Source organism: Dipteris shenzhenensis, chromosome 33 (genome assembly GCF_047967505.1).
Source record: "Dipteris shenzhenensis isolate YYH24624 ecotype China chromosome 33, Dip_SZ_1.0, whole genome shotgun sequence".
NCBI classification, from domain to species: Eukaryota; Viridiplantae; Streptophyta; class Polypodiopsida; order Gleicheniales; family Dipteridaceae; genus Dipteris; species Dipteris shenzhenensis.
In genome coordinates, this window is record NC_141628.1 from 36,661,777 (window position 1) to 36,683,211 (window position 21,435).

General features: G+C 44.2%; 1 protein-coding gene and 1 pseudogene across 2 annotated transcripts in view; one reads left to right on the forward strand and one right to left on the reverse strand.

Moving 5' to 3' along the window:
* The window catches only part of LOC147880053 (uncharacterized), an 85,422-nt gene extending 66,687 nt beyond the window's left edge, over positions 1-18,735 (reverse strand). Inside the window, exons 1-3 of one of the 2 annotated variants that reach the window (XM_087372023.1) lie at positions 18,628-18,735; positions 18,344-18,428; positions 17,881-18,003 (exon numbers count right to left, since the gene is read on the reverse strand). In XM_087372023.1, coding sequence (XP_087228149.1) covers positions 17,881-18,003; positions 18,344-18,418 — 198 coding nt within the window. In that variant the 5' untranslated portion in view covers positions 18,419-18,428; positions 18,628-18,735. Of the gene's footprint in view, positions 1-17,880; positions 18,004-18,343 lie in introns of both variants that reach the window. The other variant, XM_087372022.1, reaches the window with a different exon arrangement.
* LOC147880054 (uncharacterized) lies at positions 12,887-15,703 on the forward strand (annotated as a pseudogene).
* Positions 18,736-21,435: the final 2,700 nt, after the last annotated feature.

The following is a 21,435-nucleotide window of genomic DNA, read 5'->3' on the forward strand; positions in this document are numbered from 1 at the left end:
TATTATCGGTTTCATACAACTCCTTCAGTATGGCCCACGCCTCTGAAGACGTCTCTGCCAACTGGATATGAGGAATCACAGCATCTGCTATCATGCCAATTAGCATTGCTAAGGCTTGAGCATCCCTCTCCTCCCATGCACTGAGTTCATCCGCATCTGCTTCAACTAAAACTTCACCTCTTTTGTCCACAATGTCCTCCGGTTTCTCCTCGGTCCCAATCAATATCTTCCACAGCTTCCGTGCCAACACATTGCTTCGGATCTTGACTTTCCAAATTGGATAGTTCGTTCCATCGAGCTTTCCAGCTTCACCAAAATTGGGAATAAATGAAGAAGGAAGATGACTCGAGAAGGAGGAAGGACGAGTAGTGGGTGTAGAGGCTTCTGAATATCCATCTCGGTGAATAGCAAACTGAAAAAACTGAAGCAAAAAAGATGTACTGACCTCCTGTGCTAGCCTAAGCTGAAAACAGAATCGCCTTTCTGCCAAGGGACTCCTTCCTTCAGAGAGTGCTTTGATGAAGAAGAGTTGAGAGCCTATGGCTCTGATACCATGTTTTAAAAAAAAAAAGGGAATGAATCACTCAAACCTCCACCCAAGATCTCTCCAACTCTTACACACTCAACTCAGATAGATGATCACAGATGTGCAAAACTAACACTCAGAAATATAAATGGAGAGAGAGAGAGAGAGAGAGAGAGAGAGAGAGAGAGAGAGAGTAATATCATCCACTGGATGGTGGGCAGAAAATGGCTCCAAGGGAGCAATACAAAACTCAGCGGAGTGCTGGAGAAAACTGATGGACTCTCTCTCACAAACTAAACCAGCTGTGAGTGCTAAACACAGCCTTGGAGAAAGAAAGAAAGAAAGAAAGTTTATTAAAGTCTTCGGGAGACCGTGAAGGTCTATGAGACTAAAGATAACTGATACAATGAGCATAACGGTGGCGGTCTCAAAACGGGCCAGCCAACCGTTTCTACAAAAAAGAGGTTATGAAGGACGGTGTGTCTAGTCTTGATACAAAAAATATGTGTCTACCTTCAGTTTATGCACTTGATGATGGAATGACTGAAGGAGTGGGCCTTTTATAGGCACTGCCCATGCCCCTTGAGTTGACCGACCAGCAGGTTCGGTACCCTGTCTGGTGGCCGACCAGGTGGGCCCTAGAAAACCGACCTGGTCGGTGGCCCTGGTTGGGCCGACTTGGCCTGCCACAGGCCCCTATTTAAGGGTGCCCTGGGCAGCCAGTCTGAGCAGCTACAGGACCCTCCAAGTGAGGCCTAAGGCCCCTGTTTTCTTGCTATTGCAGGCAGCGACCAGCCCGTGTGCTGGTCACCTCTTTCTGCCTCTGTTTCTGGCCTGAGTCACTCTCTCCCAGCCCCCGTACCTCTCACTACCCCTTGTCCCCTCAAATCAGGGGCTCACAGGTGGGCACGGTGAGTTTCTAACAGGGAAGGCGAGAGAGGTGGGAGGAGATGGGAAGGAGGCGAGAAGGCAATGAGAGGAGGCGGAAGAGGAGCAAAGGGGAGGAGGAATGGAGGCGGGGTGAAGGCAGAGCAAAGGGAGGTGAAAAGAGGCGGAGAGGTGGCGGGAGTAGAAGCAGGCGGGGAGGAGGGGGAGAAGAGGTAGAGAGGAGGCAGGATGGGGCAGAAGCAAGGAGGAGGAGGAGGGAGGTGGAAAGTGGCAGGGGGGATGGGCAAGAGAGGCGAGCAGGACGGGGCAGCAAGAACAGTAGGCTCAGAGGCTCGTTCAAATGCCCTACATCGATAGTTATGCGGGATTGGGTGGCTCCCAAAATTGGAGATGTAACTGTTGTGGCATAAAGCAAAACCAGGTCCGTCACATGGGTGAAAGACCATACAAAGGGTGTTCCCAACAAGGATATAGGACCTTGTGAGTTTGTATCTCTTATTGTGAAAGTTGGCCTTCGAGAATGGAAGCGTAACCGTATGGCCTTAACAAATGAAGAAGAGGCCGAGGCCACAGAGCCATTAGATGATGCTAGTACATTGGGTTCAAAGAGAATTCGAGAGGCATCAACAGCATCGAGCGTGAGTCCAAGTGCTACGAGGACACCCTGGCCACATGGATCATGTCGTGTGGATGCTAGTGTGGCAAAAAGAGGCTCATTACAAAGGTCTAGCATTCAAGCACGCATGCAAAAGCAGGCAGTTAAGGAGGCCACTAGTAATGGCAGCAATTGTGGGTGAGATGTTAGAAGATGAGCTCCCAAAGATTGTGTGGACACCTTGTGCCTCACATTGCCTTGATCTTATAATTGAGGACCTAGGAAAGATAGCTTGGATTGGTGACATTTTCTCCACTGCCCGTAGTATCGTGAAGTTTGTCACAAAGAGACCCAAAATCCTCAGTATCTTTCGGGCCTACAATGACCTCAAGCTACTGAAAGTTTGCTTACATGTTCATAGCGGTGGAGAGGCTCGTGCGAGTGAGCAGATAAAGGACCGCCTGCTGATCAAGAACTATCTGCCGGTATTGCATAAGGATTGTCCACTACACTATGCTTTAGGGTGGAAGACCCCTGAGTGGATGATGGATTTACAGTGGTAGCTACTGATGAGGAGAGGGACTGTGAGCAAGCTATGAGAAACTGTTGATGCTATAAAAGCATCTGCTCTCAGTCTCGCCTGCGCTGGACCTCGTATGCTGCCAAGTTGGTACGATGTTTGATCGATGCGTGGACGCCTCAAGGCGTTCCTGTTCCAACAGAAGCTGAAACGTTCCAATGTCATTGCACCCTCCTTTGTCTTCTTTTCCTGCTCGGGCTTAACAAAAAAGAGCTGATTCTGCTCAAGGAGATGATCCTGCTCCTTGAACACTTGCCTAATATCTACTATATTGGATGGGTCTATGATGCAAGACTGGTAGACCTCCATCAACTGCTGCAACAATGACTGTTAGGGGAAAAAAATCCTCCCTAGCCTGGCCCCGCAAGATATAAACGCATACGGGTCAAGACGGGAGCTGACCCGATGCGCGATGGAGGAGACTAATGGAGTATGATACTACCACTAGTCTGGGATAGGGACAAAATACAAAATTACTATCGAGGTAGGCACAAAATTAAAAATTAAAAAACATCCAAAATATGCTTCCTCCTTTGCTAACTAAGTCCCCATTGCTCATCTTTGCTGCCAGAAGTCATCCAACATATTTCAGATGAGAAGGAACCGTGCTGCTCTAATACCAATGTAGCATGTGGGGACTAGCTGTGCGGAAAATAGATGAACATACAAGGAAGAACTCAAGCATAGACACACCAAATATCTCCTAACTATAGTACACTGCCTTATTTTATATTGATGGCCCAAATGACTTGACTATTGTTGTACATGATTGCCAAATCGGAATACAAAAAACTGCATTGAGACCACTACCCTAACTGCGACATGTGGGAGATGGAGCTATGCTGCAGAAATAGGACACCCAACCTCAACCATATGATGGCAAAAAGGCGTTATTGGAGGCTGGTAGCTGAGTGCTGAAATGAGGGGCAAAGCCCTCCTTACATAGGGGCTGGAAAGGCCTATTTTGGCAGACCCAACCAGCCCTAATTGGCCGACCAGCCAATCGGCTGGTTAGCTGGGTTGTTCGGGCTGTTAGGGACTGACCTGGAGGGGGTTGAGGCTGCCTATAAAAGGCACCTCACTTTTGATGCTTGTTTCTGCCCTTTGGAGACATACTACATGGATGTCTTGGACCCTAAATCACACCACAACATACAAAATTCATACATAAACTAAAGATTGCAGCAATGAGCTTTAATAGTAATTTAGTAAATACTAAATAATTAATTGAGTTTCTCCTCCATACGTGATGGACCAGAAGCACTCAAAGGAAAACTTTACCATGGCGCACAGCAGCCTAAAGCAAACTAAGACTCCTACGGCTACAGCATCAACTAAGAGGCAGAATAGAATGAGAGGTGGAATTGGTTCCACCGCCCCATCCAATGCGATGACACATGATTGCATCCTTGATGACACGCTCAAGACCATGTTGAGGATTCATCTCAATGTCATGTGTTATCATATGTGCATAGCACTAACACATAGAGTGTTAAAAAGCACAAGGGTTGAAAACCCTAAAAGGGGCTTGTATATATTCATTATTTCCAACTAATTCTTGATACATCTCAGAGGGCTTTTTTTCTGCACAATTCCACCTAACCACGACATACTAGAGTGCTCACTTCAATTCCCTCTCTTTCCTTTGTGGAGCGCCTCTCTAGAAGTCTCCCCCATGCCTAGTGCATGCCATGTGGACTCTTTTTTATGCCAAGTGTCATTTCCAAGGCCTTACCCTTTTAACCCCTCTTGGCATCCCTCTGAATGCTAGACCTATTTTGCCTAGGCATTAATTCACGTGTCCACCTATGCACTGTCAAGCCCTCTTGGTCTCCCGCCTCAGGCTTACGCAATTATGGTTGACATAACATTCCCTTCCCCTTAAGAATGGTTTGCGTTCTCCAAAACAAAATTAGGAAACCTCCTCTGGAGATTGCTTATCATTTCCCATATTGAACTCTCTTCAGTCTATCTTCCACTTAACTAGACATGACATACGGAGGATTCCACTCTGCTCCAGTCCTTTTCTTGTCATTGTTACATCCAGATGTATTTGATTATGTATGATCACACTTAGGATTCAGCACGGGTGATGATGCTCGTTTCAGTAGCTCCACCCTTACTGTGATTTGTATCAGGTTTTCTTTCAGTCTCATAGACCCATCGGTCTTCCGAAGACTCTAATAAAATTTCTTTCTTTCTTTCTAGTTCAGGTGGTAAAGATGCAGGTTCAATGAGTTCAACTAGGACTTCATTTCCAATGCGATTATCATCATCTCCTAATTTTCTTTTTAGCCTACTAACTTGAAAAACTGGATATACTCTACATCCCTCAGGTAAGGCTAATTTGTAAGCAAGTTCTCCAATTCTCTTGAGTATTGTGACTAGTCCACAATACCTAGGAGACAACTTCGGCCATTTACCTATCTTTAGAGATTCTAAAGATTCGGGTACCTTTTAGGTTGACTTTCTCATTTACTTCAAACTCCAACCTTCTACAGTGGGGATTTGCATAACTTCGTGCTCTACCCTAAGCTCTTCTTGTGCTATCTTTAGCTAACTTAAGCATTTGATTCATATCTTCAAGAACGTCTTTGGCCGCTTGAACCTTCTCTTTTTCGAGTCCCACTGCCATTGGGACTCTTGGTTGAAATCCATACATCATTATGAATGGACTAAAACCTGTAGCTGAATGTTTGGCACTATTATATGCAAATTCTAATATGAACAAATATTGTTCCCAATTAGTTTGCTGTTTACTTACATATGCTCGAAGCATTTCTTCAATACCCTTTCAATTTGACAATCACTCTGTGGATGATCCGCGGTGCTCATACTCAATGAAGCTTCTAACCTCATAAACACAGCCCTTCAAAAATGGTTGTTAAATTTGCTATCCCGGTCACTAACAATACCGACTGGTAGCCCATACAATCTATAAATATGCTCCACAAACAGCCTAGCTAATTCTGGAGTTTTAACATCTTCGTTGACAGGAATAAAATGAGCCATCTTGGTCAACTAATCAACATTTACCCACACAGAGTTGTGCCCCTTTGTGTCCTAGGTAATCCCACAATAAAATCCATGGAGATGCTTTCCCATTTGCCAAATGGAATCTCCAATGGGTGTAGGAGACCTCCTACCTTAAGGCATTCAGCCTTATTGACCTGGCATTTTTGGCACTTCAATACATAATCTTGGACATCCTTACCTATTCCAGGCCAAAAGAATTACCTTTTCAGAAGTGCATATGTCTTCTGAATTCCCGGTAGTCTAGCACTCGAACTATCATGACATTCAAAAAGAATTTGGCGCCTAATGTCATCGTTATCTGGGACATACTCTACCCTTGTAGAGCAGATAGCCATCCTCAATAGTATATTTTTTCCACTTAAGTCCTTTATCACCAACCTATGGTGTGTCACCATTTCCATGTGACTCCTTAGTGAAATCCTCTCGATTAGTTGGATCCCTATTTCTAGTTGCTTCCATATTTCAGAAAAGTGATGATCAAATTAACATTTTCCTTTTAAGGACTCTAGGAAATCATTCTGAAATTTGGTAAAACTCAATTCATTAACAATTGGCACTCGGCTAAGAGAGTCTGCTACCACATTGAACTTCCCCTTCCAATATGTCAATTGTATATAAAACTCTTGCATTAATTCAACCCATCTAGCTTTTCTACCTTTAAGCTCTAGCTGATTGCAAATTCACTTAATGCTCTCTTGATCAAAGATGATTGGCCCCATACGAATAGTAACTCCACTTCTTCAAAGCATAGACTATAGCCTACAGTTGCTTCTCGTATGCTGAGTAATTCCGTTGGGCACGATCTAACTTTTTGCTTTCAAAAGCTATTGGTCGACCTTTTTGTAAAAGTACCCCGCAACAGTAAAAGTACTGGCATCTATCTCAACCACGAATGGTTCATTAGGAACCACTACCTTTAAGACAAGAGCTACTGCTATAGCTACTTTTAATTTTCTTTTGAAGTTCATCCCATATGAAAGTGCTTCCCTTCCCCTTAAGCTGGTCCGTCATCGGAACAGCAATCTTAGCGTAATCTTGGATGAATCTCCTATAGAATCCAAACAAGCCTAAGAATATCTGTAATTCTTCTAGGTTTGTAGGATGTGGCCATTCCAATATGGCCCTTACTTTTTCAGGATCCATACGAACCCCTTCTTAGGATATTATATGTCCCAAGTACTTCACTTATTTTGCAAAGAATTCACATTTTGGATTCTTTAGCAAAGAGTGAATTATCTCTAAGCAGCTGGAATATTTTTTGCAAATGTTCCAAATGTTTTTTTTCTGGTTTTACTATAAATAAGGATATCGTCTAAAAATACTACAACAAATTTTTCTAAATATGGCCTTAAGACACTATTCATAAGTGTCATGAAAGTTGTTGGAGCATTTGTTAATCCAAATGGCATTACTTTAAATTGATAATGCCCATACCTAGTACGAAATGATGCCTTATGAACATCCTCTTTCCTAATTTGTACTTGGTGATATCCTGACCTTAAATCAATTTTAGTGAAATACTTTGCCCCTTGTAATTGATCAAAGAGCTCATCAATGCGAGGCACACGTTACTTATTTTTCATGGTGATTTTATTTAATGCTCGGTAATCTATGCATAAGCGCATAGTACCATCCTTTTTCTTTACCAGTAAAACTGGTGCAGACCAAGGTGAGCTACTTGATTGAAGTTGGCCCTTCCTAAGGTATTCAGTTAATTGTCTTTCGACCTCAAGCTCCTCTGTTTGACTAAGCCTATATGGGGGTTTACAAACAAGGGTGGATCCATGAATCAAATCTATTTTATGATCTACTTCTCTCTCAGGGGATAAACCATTAGGCAAATTGGACGGAAAAACATCTTTAAATTAAGCATTAAATCATTGGAAGAAGATTTATACTTTTTAACATTATCAAAAACAATGTTACTTCTTTCCAATGCAAAAGACAAAATCACCAATAAAAGTAAGTTCATAGAGATATACCTCACATTCTTCTTGGTGTAGCTCTGAGCAGGCTGCTAACCACCCTACCATGGCATCTACAGGATGCGATCCCGAATCGGAAGATGTCCCCTCCGAGCCACGAGATGAGCTACCGGCGCACACTCCCAACTAGATCCTAACCAGCCTAGTGTCCCATACCACCATGTGACGCCTAGGGGCCTTGGATCTACTACAGGGCCTTGGGCTACGCTAAGATGCAGGTGCGCGTTTGCGACTCAATCCAGGATCAGACCTAGCACCTGGGAACGAGACTTGCTCCCATCAGCTCCCTGAGAACTGAACCTCTGGGCCCCTTATATAGACTTAGGCCCAATGTGCCAAAAATAGCGAAGATCTCTAATTGGTTCGTACCCTTGCCACTCAACCCGAGAATCAAGCCTGCCTAGCCCTAAGCCTCCCCAAGCTACCTGAGCTAGTCTTGTGTACCCCAGTACACGTAGATACCAATACGTGCACATGACATAGTTTCACTCCTCTAAGAACTCACTCCTGAGTTCGCTAAAAAACCCGGGAATGTCCTTTGGAGGTTAGGTAATGTCCCCAATGTTGCATCCTCCTCAACACAATCCTTCCACTTGATCTTGTATTCCGTGATAGTTCTATTACGAATCTGTCTTTCACAAAATTCAAGAATACTCTCAGGTTCATGTGGAATAAAAGTCAAATCTGTAACTTCTATTATTTCTTGAGAAGAAACAAGTTGATCTTCCACACCCAGAAACTCTTTCAATCTACTAACATGAAACACTGGATGTACTTTAACATCATTAGGCAATTCTAGTTTATATGTAACTGGTCCAATTCTTTTAATAATCTTGAACGGACCACAGTATCTGGGGGATAATTTCAGAACCAAACAAGTACTTAGGCTCTTGGATTCCTTGGGAATATGTAAATATACCATCATCCGTTCAGAGTACTCTCTGGGTGAACGATGTCTATTGGCATAAAATATGTCCCGATCTTGGGCACTTCTAATAGACTCCTTGGCAAACTGTAACATTTCTTGCATTTCTTGCAAGAATGTCCTTGCAACATCATTTTGAATTTCCTTGAACCCAACCATAACCTGTACCACAACCGTTCAGAGTACTCTCTGGGTGAACGATGTCTATTGGCATAAAATATGTCCCAATCTTGGGCACTTCTAATAGACTCCTTGGCAAACTGTAACATTTCTTGCATTTCTTGCAAGAATGTCCTTGCAACATCATTTTGAATTCCCTTGAACCCAACCATAACTGGTGACTTAGGTTGAAACCTGTACATAAGCATAAAAGGATTGTAACCAGTATTTGAATACTTTGCACTGTTATAAGCAAATTCGATCATGGGGAGATAATCTTCCCATGAAGACTCTCTTAGAAACATATGCATGAAGCATATCTTCAACCAATTGGTTGACCTTCTCTGTACTGCCACCATCAAATTTAGCATGATCTGAGAAACTCATACTTAGAGTAGTTTCCAACTTCTCAAAAACAAGTGTCCAGAAGTTACTTGTAAACTTAGAGTCCCTGTAACTGACTATATCAGAAGGCAAACCATATAGCTTAAACAATTGGTCCACAAACTCGTGAGCTAATTGAACAGCTGATACGGTCAATCTAGTAGGTAAGAATCTAGCCATCTTTGTCAGACAGTCAACTATGACCCAAATGGGGTCATGACCCTTGCGCATTCTAGGTAAACCGGTAATGAAACCCATGGAAATACTTTCCCATTTATTACTCCAGGATCTGCAATGGCTGTAATAAACCCGCGCTTCTAAGGCGTTCTGCCTTAGTAACGTGACAAACCCAGCAACCTACCACATAGTTTTCAATAAATGCACACATATTAGGCCAATAGAAGGTATGTTTCACAAGAGACAAAGTCCAATGTATACCTGGATGTCCAGCACTAGGAGCATCATGACACTCCTAGAGAATCTTGGATCGAAGATCCGTAATATCTGGCACACATATCTTTCCATTTCGGAACAGCAAGCCATTCCTTATCATCCTTTTGACCTCCCGCCGCATATACCGTAGGTGGCACAATTCCTGAGTCTTGGTTCCATGGAGCTCTCATCCTGGACTTTCCGCCAATAAGAACTCAAATGACTATCAGTTGCGCAAAGCCCCCTCAAGGATTGAAATAGGTCTGAGGATATTTCCGTAAATGACATTGCATTTACAAACTTGACTCGACTTAAGGCATCCGCCACACTATTCATCGAACCCTTTTGATAATGTATTTCAAAATCAAAATCTTGCATTAACTCTACCCATCTAGCCTTTCTTCCCCTTAATTCACACCCGTCACACACATACTTAATTGACTGATGATCTGTCAATACAAGAAACTTCGAACCATACAAGTAGTGTCTCCAAAACTTTAGAGCATACACAACTGCGTATTGTTCTTTTTTCTAGTGTGGGCCAACGATATTGGGTGTCGTCTAGCTTTTTACTCTCAAAAGCTACAAGTCTTCCCTCTTGGAATAAAGCTGCCCCAATCACAAAATCACTCGCGTTGGCCTCTAAAACATAAGGCCCGGGTAATGCCAGAACAGGGTTTCAAAAGCCTTGTTCAATGCATCATTCCAAGAGATCGGCTGGGTAGACCAGCGTCCACGACCTTTCAGAATGTTGGTCAAGGGTGCCCTAATGTTCGAATAAGCATGCACAGACTTCCGTAGAAAAACCGTGAATCCTAGGAAAGAACGAAGTTGTTTCACTGTCTAAGAAATGGGCCATTCCAAAACCTTTTGGATACGATCTAGACCAATGCTGATACCTTCACAAGAAATCTTGTGTCCTAAGTAAACGATCTCTTTCATAAAGAAATCACATTTGCTCATCTTGGCATAGAGCCTATGCTGTCTTAGAATAACTAAGACAATCCGAGGTGTCCAATGTGATCCAATGTGATCTAAGCAGGAGCATTGGTTAGGCCAAAAGGTAATACAAGAAACTCGTAGTGGTCATACCTAGTTCGGAAAGCAGTTCTATCTATGTGTTTAGCATAGATATGGATTTGGTGATAACCTGTACGCAAATCAATCTTAGTGAAGTACTTCGCTCCAGCTAAACGGTCTATCAAATCATCGGAACGAGGAAGAAGGTATCGATTCTTAATTGTCACTTTATTCAATTGTTTATAATCTACACACATTCTCCACAAACCATCTTTCTTCTTTCTTAAGAGGACAGGTGCACCCCAGGGTGATTTACTTGGGTGAATATAGCCCATACTCAAATAATCTTGTAGCTGTGAAGCTAACTCATCCTCCTCAAGCTAGCTCATCCTATAAGGTGGAATACTAATAGGTTGGCTCTAATACCAACAACTGACACGACCCCAACACTCATGAATCCTCTGATCTACAAGCAAACACAAGAACACACCAAATGTGACCTCAGCTTCCCCCACCTTGAGTCTGAGCTGCTCCCCCAGCTCAGCTCAGGGGGTAAAAGCAGGCAAGGAGGTTCTGCAGTTCAGGCCAATTTGGGAGAAAAAAAGGTCCCAGCCACCGCTCCTGCCACCTTGACTCGAGTAAAGAGACTATCAAACCCTTCCATCACCAGAGAAAGCAGAGCAAACTTGCAATAGGACTAGACCCACAGAAAAAAAATTATTTTCTACAGCAAGAGCTCAGAGAAGTCAAGCTTCGACTTGCCTCCTTGGAGAGGAAAGTCCTTGACATGGAAAACAATGGAAAGTGACATAGCAGTTTATCTAATGAACAAGATCCGCATAGCTCTTTTGCAAAACATGACACTAGGAGAGGCATTCACTGGGGTTAAACCCTTTGTCAATCACTTAAGAGTATTTAGCTCTCTTGCTTTTTCTCATTTTTCAGATGCACTAAGGAATAATTTGGATGTCAAGTTAATCAATTGCATCTATACAAGGTATGCAAAAGAATCAAAGGCATACATGCTATATAATCCAATCAAGTAGAGGCTAGTTATATCCAAAGATGTTGTCATTGATGGGGCTTCATCGTATTTTGATAATATGACTACATTTTCTATACCCACTCAGCCCTAGTTTCCAATGATACAAAGGATTTGTTTGTTGTGCTTTAATGTTGAGTGATAATGTAGCAGCACCTGCACTGCAATTGGTATCCGTGGTGATATGGCCACTACCCAGCTCAAACCCATGAGGCATGAAATTACACCAGCAGCAGACAATAAAATCAATACTTGGGACGCGTATGGGGAGGTAAAAGAACAGGAAACCAAGGCTTCCAATGCTCTGAGTTTACACATAGGGGCTGCCTGAGGGCTGGTGTGCCAGAGAAGGAGCATGGCAGAAAATATTGATTTCATTAAGGAATAAATCCCCCAAATTGCATGGGGCTCAGATTTGTGTCCTCCGACATGGGGCACAAGCACGAGCAGTATTCAATGACAAATGGCAAGGGCCAGACTTCTAAGCAACCTAATAAGCTGAACAGTACTGGGATTTGGATCTTGGAGGAGCTCACCACGACTCAGCTCAAGGCAAAAGCAACGGAACTGGCTAAAGTAAAGGGTGCTCGGAAGGAAGAAAATTGAGCTGTCCGTGGGGAAGGGAAGGCCTTAATCAGAGACTTGAGGCCTAGACCCAAAGACACTCAGCCTTAAACTGATGTGAATGAAGGCCGCCTATCTTTATGTTAGACTATAGTTAGTTTATAATAATCTCGGAGTTGCTCACAGGAGATACCTTGTGCACTCCTTTGACAATTTGGTACTCAGATGTAGTAGTCACTCTTTTTTCCACTTTGTCTCATGGGCCTGCAAGGCCCTCTGAAGACATAAATCTCTCTCTCTCTCTCTCTCTCTCTCTCTCTCTCTCCATCCAAGTTCGAGGTATCCCCCGAGCAGATTCACTTACCCCCCTCGTGGAGGCGACTGCTTTCGTGACCTCTACCCTCGGCCTCGCCGAGCATCGAGCATGCATGGCGCACGAGATGGGATCCCACACGTCCACAGCCACTTATCATCCGATTCAGGGACACTCAAGCTCGACTTGCAGCACTCAGGTAGCGCGCTACACTACGGGACCACCCTACCATTTTCATGGATGAGGATCTCACACCTATGCAAGTAGAGGAGCGGCGCACCCTACTTCAGCAACGAGATGCAGCCCGTCAAGAGGGGAAGTGGGCTGTCGTTCGAGATGGCCGCCTGCTAGTTGGCCGCCTGCTAGTTGGCCCCCGCCGCCGAGCCCCACCAGGCACTCAAGACACGGTAGCAAGCTCCCCCCCCAAATAGGGAGACATGGTCTATGAGATTCAGACTCAACACACAGTACCCTTGGCATGCACCATATGGAATTGTAATGGTACCCTATGGTCTGACCCTGGGAATTTCTCAGAGTCATACACTGGACGTGACATAGTTTTCTATACAGAGACACACCAGAGCCCCGAGCGCCCTCTCCCCTCAGTTAGTGGCTATACCTGGGAGTCAGTATTCCGTGAGGAGACCAGAGATACTGGCGGGGTCCGAGCCTCAGGCGAAGTTGCAGTACTCTTCCGTTCAGCACTCATTAGTCTGATATCCATGGTCAGACGGGATGTTCACACCCGTTACCTATGGCTCCGCTTTCGACGCCCTTCCACACGCGACCTTTTTATTGCAGTCTACTACTTCCCCCCTGAGACGTCACACTTCGCATGGGTGCTACGCGAGGATACGGGGATATCCCCCTATTTAGATCTCTACTGAAACATTGTGGAGTTTTCCAGACGCGGAGAGGTCCTCCTAGTTGGGGATTTCAACGCAAGGACAGGCACACATCAGACATCCCTCTTGGATCTCCACTCAGATCCGGTCCTATTGCCTGAGATGGACATAGAGGACTCGGGCTTCCCCCGCTCCTCGGCCGACAATCGAGCCCCCGTTACTCCATATGAGCAGGCTCTTTTGGATCTTGGACGTATACATGATCTAGTCATCTACAATGGACTAGTTTGGTGGCCCGCCTCCTCTGGTTTCACATGTTTCCCACATGGCGGAGGAGCCAGTGTCGTCAACTATATTTTGGGATCTCCTGCTTTAGCCTCACAGATCACTGACTTCCGTACCGCAGCCTTATCCCCAGGAGCCTACCACGCTTACCTTTTCTTTCATCTCCTTACGCATCGAGCCCCTTCCAGCCACACTTCGCACTACACCACCTATCATGATATACACTTTGATCATAACCTCTCCCTGACTACTCAGCCCACCTAGCCTCTCTCCTCAGACACATAGACACCATACCCTCTCTAGATCACTGAGCCGCCCTCATCACCCACTCTCTCCACAATGCAGCCCGCCACATCTTTCCTTACGCTACTTGGTCTACCCGCCCCCCACCCGTTGGCTCCACCCCTTGCAATAGCTGGTATGATGACAAGTGTAAAGCCTTACGCCGCACACTCCGACTCACGACCCAGCAAAATGCTAGGGCTGACCCACACCTCACTAGGGAATATCGCCGCCTAGTCCGTCGCAAGAAGCTAGCCTTCCTGTGCCAGAATAAGGATACGCTACTGAACATCCTATTCAGTAGCAACTACTAGGATTTTTGGAGGAAATTTCTAGAACGCCGATCCCCTACCCCCCTCACAAACACATATCCCTGATCAGCCCCCTCCTGACCTCTCCGCCACCCCCCGCCCCACATCTTGCACCCTTTTCACAACCCAAGGAGTCACCCACGCAGCGCTCAAGATTCACAATGGCCGAGCCAAGGATCATGAGGGCCTATGCACAGAGTTTGTCACCTATGGTATCAAAACTCTAGCCCCCATCCTGGCAACTTTATTCAATGAAGCTGTCTGCCACGGATTCCCCAGAGCCTGGACCCTGAACACTATCACACCCATCCACAAAGCAGGAGATCCCGTGGATCCAAGGAATTACAGGACTAGCATGATTGGACATGTTATGTCCAAGATATATGCATCAGTGTTAGATGGTGAGGTCAGCACTCGCGCAGAGATACGAGGCCTTAGGGCATCTGGATAGGCCGTTTTCAGGATGGATCACTCGACTTACGATCACATTTTTACATTTCGAGGGATCATTGAGGAGGCCAGACACAGGAGACAAAGGGTATATTGTTGCTTTGTGGATTTTCGCAAGGCATTCGACACTATTCCTCGTGCCCGCCTTGTCAGACACTTGCAGGAGTTAGGTTACGACTCGGAGGTTATATGGGCAGTAGTAGCTCTCTATGAGAGGATGACGGGCCGGGTTAGGATTGGTACCAGCTGGACCACAAAGATCACGACCACTATAGGGGTCAAACAAGGATGTCCCTTGTCACCGACTCTATTTGGCCTCTACATCGACGAGCTCGAGACCACCATCAGGACACTCGGAGGTGCAGGCTGCTCTCTTGTGGAGGTTGTCATCCAAATTCTCTTATACGCAGACGATGTAGTACTACTATCCTCCTCTGCTATTGGTCTTCACAGCGACACCTGGATGGACCTCAGATCTTCTGTGATACCCATGACTTGAAGGTCAACCTTGGGAAAACCAAGGTAATGATCTTCAACACCTCCCGACCCGCTATGCACCAAGAGCAGTTCCTCTTCACCGGCGACCCTGTTGAGATAGTCGACTCCTATACATACCTGGGCGTTGTATTCTCAGGCCCGATCTTCACGATGCGCCCAGCCATGCAGGCCAGGATCAGCCGAGGCTATGCCGCTCTTGCCAGACTGGAGCGACAGAGCTACCACTCACTTTCAGGACCCGCGGACCAAGTCTCTTCTTTTTTATTCCTTGGTCCGCCCAACAAGCATGTACGGCAGCCCATGGTGGGGGGCCGACCTTTCAGACACAGAGTGGGCACGCATCGAGCGCCTACAGATACTGATGTTTGCTCGAATGATCCGCAGCAAACCATCGGTACCTCATCAAATCATCTTAGCAGAATTCAGCGCCTCACCAGTACAGCTTGATGCCGCCTTCCAGGCTATCACTTATCTACACAGGGTCACAGACTTCAGCTCCTCTTCCGACGGTCGCCTCCACCTACCCTGGGTAGCCTTATCCTCCTCTATGGCCTTATCCGCTGATGGGGACCAGCGATGTTGATATAGACGCCTTTCCAGCTGGTTCACCCGACTGGGCCTCGACATGGACCGGTTGCCTCCTTTTCAGTATAGCCTCGACGCTCCACCATCCCCTTTCTCCCCCATTGACCAGGAGGTCAATCAGATCATTCGAGAGGACCTGCTCCAGCTTCACACCTGGAGGACTTGGTTTCTTCACCCCGAGCTTCCTGTGAAGCTCGATTGCTATCGCCGACACTGCCTCCAGATCTCACAGGAGGGTTTCATCACGCCCCCCACTTATACACAGATTCATCTACCGCATGCGCTCCGGATTTCACTTGGCCAGTTTAGGGTTTTGTCACACCGATTATGGATCGAGAGCCTCTGTGATTGGCCTCTAACGATCACCACAGGCATATATATATATTTGTATCTCCCCCCTTCTACTCCATTTTTTGTGCCATTTTTTGCATCATCTGGAGATAGATACACATTTTTTGTACCAGGACTAGACACACTGTCCTTCATAACCTTTTTTGAAGAAACGGTTGGCCGGCCCGTTTTGAGACTGCCACCGTTATGCTCATTGTACTAGTTATCTTTAGTCTCATAGACCTTCACGGTCTCTCGAAGACTTTAATAAAACTTCTTTCATTCTTTCTTTCTCTAAAGACATGGTAATGATATGCCCTTACTATGCACACATTAGGTTCTCTCTTCTTGAGGGACATAACAGACTGGCTGATTTGCTACATAAGGCGTCACCCTCAGCTTTAGGAACATTTGTATCTAAGCTTTTCAAGCACAGAAACTCACCTAGACATAAAGGTAGTTTCTCTTATTACCCTCCCCTTTGAGGGAAGAGTCTTTATGTATGTAAGGTTTTGTATTGTTTCAGGTCCCATAGTCCGATTGTTGGTCTTCAGAGGACGATAATATATTCTTCTTCTTCTTCTTCTTCTCTGTATCTCTCTCTCCATCAAAGAGAGGAGATGATACGAGTGATGGAAGCGAGACAGGAGAGAAAATGGGCTGCATACAAAGATGGCAAGGTATCACATGGGAGAAGTCAAAAAGGACAAAGAGAGAGGCAGAGAGCACATGACAATGTCGAGCCTACCAGATGGGGACAGAGGGCAGACTAAGTCTGGCTGTTTGGAATTGTAATGGCGCCTTTTGGTCTGATCCAGGGAAACATATACAGACAAAGACGTCATCTTCTACACTGAGACACAACAACTATCTGTGAAGACTAAACAAATTCATTTTAGTCCCTCCCAAACAAGCATTTCCAAAACAGCGCCTGCATAGCATGTCACTTGGCAGCCTTGAAAACAATTGAGGGATGCAATAGAGCTTGCTATAACTGTCATGGGAATTTTTGGTGCTAAGTTAGGAGCAAGGCAGGTCTGGATAGCATTGCAGAGGGAGTAGCCCACAAGCCGTAGGGGGGCTGACGAACGGTGGAAGGGACAAGCAGAGGAAATGAGCAATGAGGTGGTGGAGGGAAGGAGGGGCACAGTATTGGGCATCAAGGAAGGTAAGCAAGAGAGATGACCTGTATCCAGTCACAGCATTTGCTTGCTGATGAGGCATACTAGTTGTAAGCTTGAACAATCTCCAGAGGTTTGAGAAAGGTTTTGTTTGTAAATTCTTTTCTCTTTGGATATCATCACCATTTGCAGTGGTGCTGCAGGCCTAGGCCTAGATGCCCACCCACGACAAGCTTTTCATTGGCTTTGTTGGTCTTCTCAAACCACATCATTTTTCAGGCCCATCTGCCCACCAACCATTGGTGTGGATAGGACTAGTAAGCTCAGAACCAGCTTGGGATGCACTTTTCCAAATGCAGTGCCCTCCATACAAACACAAGTCCTCATTCAATCAGTTACTGACTACGTCTTGGCAAGATTACTCTCATGAGAGGTTCATCTTGTTGAACACATGCTTCGTACCTTTTCGGTCATTGGTTTCTTTTATTATGCTAATTTTGGTATCTTGTCACAATTCTTAGGATTAATCTCTCCCTCGCCCTCTCTTTCATGTACAATATTTTTTTCTTGCTCCATAGACCTTTAAACTCCTTCAAAAAATTAGCTCAGTTTTTATCCCCTTGATTGTTGTATAACCATCACAAGACCGAGAGGCAACATCAAACGAAATTACACTGTCAGGTAACTTATTTTTCAGATTCAAGATCGTGCAAAGTTAACTTACCTCGTTCAGATTCAAGATTCGTGCAACCTTGAGCATGGCATCTACAAGCTGATAATGTTGCTCGTCCGATTCAAGATTTGCTATTGTGAACACAAACGTAAGGCCCTTCTGTGCCATTAGTTCCTACATGTCAAAACAACGTGCTCCTATGAGGTAGCAGCTTCACTTTGCAAACATATGAACAAGTACAATACACGCTAAATAATAAACTACACACATATTGCATCTTCATGGACACAATTGATCTCGTTTTGCATTAGGGGCAAAAATTGTTAACAATGGTGCTGTGATGCCATCGATTCCTTAAATGAGCTAAGTATGTCGTGTTTTTGTCCTTATCCTGTAGTTCTTTAAATGTTATACGATCATGTTACCAATCCTCCTCCAATTAAAGTGTTAATAATCATGTATGCTTCGCCAGGAAAACTGCACGAGAGAAGATAACGCATTAATGCATACATACATGCTTCTCAGTACACAAGGGGTCATCAGATGCCGGTGCAGGAAGTTGGATAATCGTGCACTGTGACAAATCCATTGAACTGAAACTGCCGGCCACCGAGAGAGAGAATTTGCAAGCCAATTAGATATTTAAATACTCAAGGCATTGCTCCAATCTTTTCCTAGAACTGTAACACAACTTGGGGGGGGAAGTTGATTGTGTGCAAGATTCAAAAGTGAAAGACAAATTATCAGCTCGGGGAGCAAATATACAAGCAGCTCACAACTGGTGGTCAGTCAACATACTTGGATGCACCTTTCACCTAGCTTGGTGCATCACAAATAGAAACACCATTATCTTCAAAACTTGACTCATTGTGCGGTCTTTTCAAGCAAGAAATGTTATAAACAAGGGCGCACAAAGTACACAAAAGCACTCGCTCAAGAGCATAAGGAATTTAGGTCTTGAGAAATTACACTTAGAAAAGTAGAGCTGTCTAGTCCCCCCCAACCCCTTCCTTTGCATTTTTTTTTCTCTTTTCCTTGCAAATCTTAGCAAGCAGTAGGGTGCGTCACCGGTGCTATTTAGAAGCCTGGGTTGTAGCAATGTCCAAGAAACTTGGCCTTGCTTTGTTCGTTCACTGCATCCTCTGGCACTAGCTCTAGCATTTGCACCCAAAACGAATCATTGAGTTAGCTAGTCTTTCTGTAGTTGTATTGAAAGTAGCTTAAGTGGATAGCTTTTTTGATGACATCAGTGGCAATAATCACGACATGGGATAAACGAAAGAATGTCCAAAGCATTTGATGCGCTCAATGGCTATATATGAAACGTGGTGCTTCTAGAGGTTGAGAGAGCTACTCTAAGTAAGAGGAGTTGTTTTGAGAAGCAAAACATTGTGCAAGGTGCTCCTAATTTGCTCTAAAAGATGGCAGTTTTGCTGGGAATTTATAAGCAATGTAAATAGGTTATTCCAAAGTAATTGCTTGCCATCGAAATATGGTCAAGCTGAGATGCATAAATTGTTGGTGTTGTTTTATCCACTAAATGTAGTTTACTTTGCTCCATAAGCTTTGCTAATTGCTCTTGCTCGAAAGCTTTGGCAAGCATGTCAATGTTTAAATCCACTAGCATAAACGTTGGGTACCTCGGTGGCTTTTGGTCTAGTATTTATGTCGATTGAGTGCTGCAAGAAGATGCCAAGGGCACATGGCCCAATTTGATACATTGCTATTACAAGCATTGATTACCTTGGATTTGGCTGAAAATGTACCGCAATTATTTCAAGTCCAACTACCATGATTGTTCTACTCAAAGTCAATAAAATCCCTCACTTTGATACATTGCTATTACAAACATTGATTGCCTTGGATTTGGTTGAAAATGTACCACAATTATTTCATGGCCAACTACTTTGATTGTTCTACTTGAAGTCAATGAAAGCTTGTGCTTATACATGGCTGATATGCCCATCTTATCAAATACTGTAGTTGCAACAAATCTCTTTGTATTGTTGTATTTTTAGGGGTTTGGTGTCTTGGTTTTGTCAAGGTAGAGCAAATTTGATGCTTGGAGATTGTAATCTGCGTTTATGGCTAGATAATGCTTGTAGAAAGCATGTGTTCAATGACTGGATGATGATATGCGTTTAAGCCCCTTTTTGCAAGCATGGCACATCGAATTCCCAAGCTGCCGTAGTAAGGAGTCTTTCCATTTCAGTTGCCACAATTGAATCTGCATGAAAATTCCTATTGTTCAATGGCCTTAAAAGGTAAACGTCTTCTTTAGCTCGCAGTCTTGAAAGTATTGTGTATGTGATGCCATGCTATGATCGACTAGTAGCGTCCAAGCACAATGCTTCTATCAATAAGCCTTGAGCACATTGTAATGTTCTTGTTGATGCTATCTGGACTAGGTACCGTGTTTGAGAGATTGTGTAGTTAGTGTTACTCCCTTTTTGTTTCCTTACTAATTAGAAGTATTGCAGTCAAATGCTATTTGATATGACTTTCATGTAGATGCCTTGTTAGCTAATGTGTGTGCTCGAGCCCCTATGCAGCGGTTGGAAAATTGCACGCACATAATCGTGAGTGAATCATACCTTATTGTACCTTGAAGTGCCCATTTGCCCCATTCACAAGCCCATCCATTGCATCGCAATTTCCTACACACACCTCAACATGTTTTAATTTTATCTCTCTATGAAGCCCAATAGTTCTACTAGGGTCATTTAACAATGTTAGCATGACACGGCAGTTGTGATTACCCATGTCTATAGCATGGAAAATGTAAGTATCACCTTTGGTTTATTGGAATATAGATTTATTATGTGCACATAGCAATTTGTTTGTGTAGAACAAGTGAGGCAATGTCAAGTCTAGTGGTTGGTTACAACAACAGATAGAGTTGATTGTGCTAAAGTCTTGTTGTTCTTGTGCATTTGCTATGAATTTATTCAAGATAAAGTAAACAGTAGATCGTCTTGTCACATCACAGTTATGAGATGGTAGCATTTTATTTGTTCTTTCTAGAAGATTTGCAATAATGGATTTTGTTGCTAAAAAACCCACCTGTCATGCAAAGGAGGGCAAGTTGCATGTTTCTAACATCTAATCCTCTAAAAGAGATGCTATGGACATGTTTGATGGCACTCAATCATCTATTGATGAAACTAAATTCTTTTTTCCAACTAGTGGTCAGTTAGCGTACCGGCTAAAGCTTGGATGCACCTTTCTCACAATGGAATGATCATGTTTACCTAGCTTGCTGCATCATGTTCACCTCTTGCCTTTGCATATCCATGCTTACAACCCATACATAGCATTCAAGTCCTCTAAATAGAAACACAATTATCTTCAAAATTTGACTCATTATATGGTCTTTTGAAGCAAGACATGTTCTAAACAAGGCACAAAACCATTCGCTCAAGATCATAATGAATTCAGGTCTTGAGAAATTATGCTAAGAAAAGTTGTCGGAGTGACATGCGTCAAGAATTGTCTAGCCCCTCCCCCCCCTTCTGTTGCTTTTTTTTTTCTCTTTTCCTTGAAAATCTTAGCAAGAATGGGGTTTGGTCACTGGTGCTATTTAGAAGCTTGGGTTGTAGCAATGTG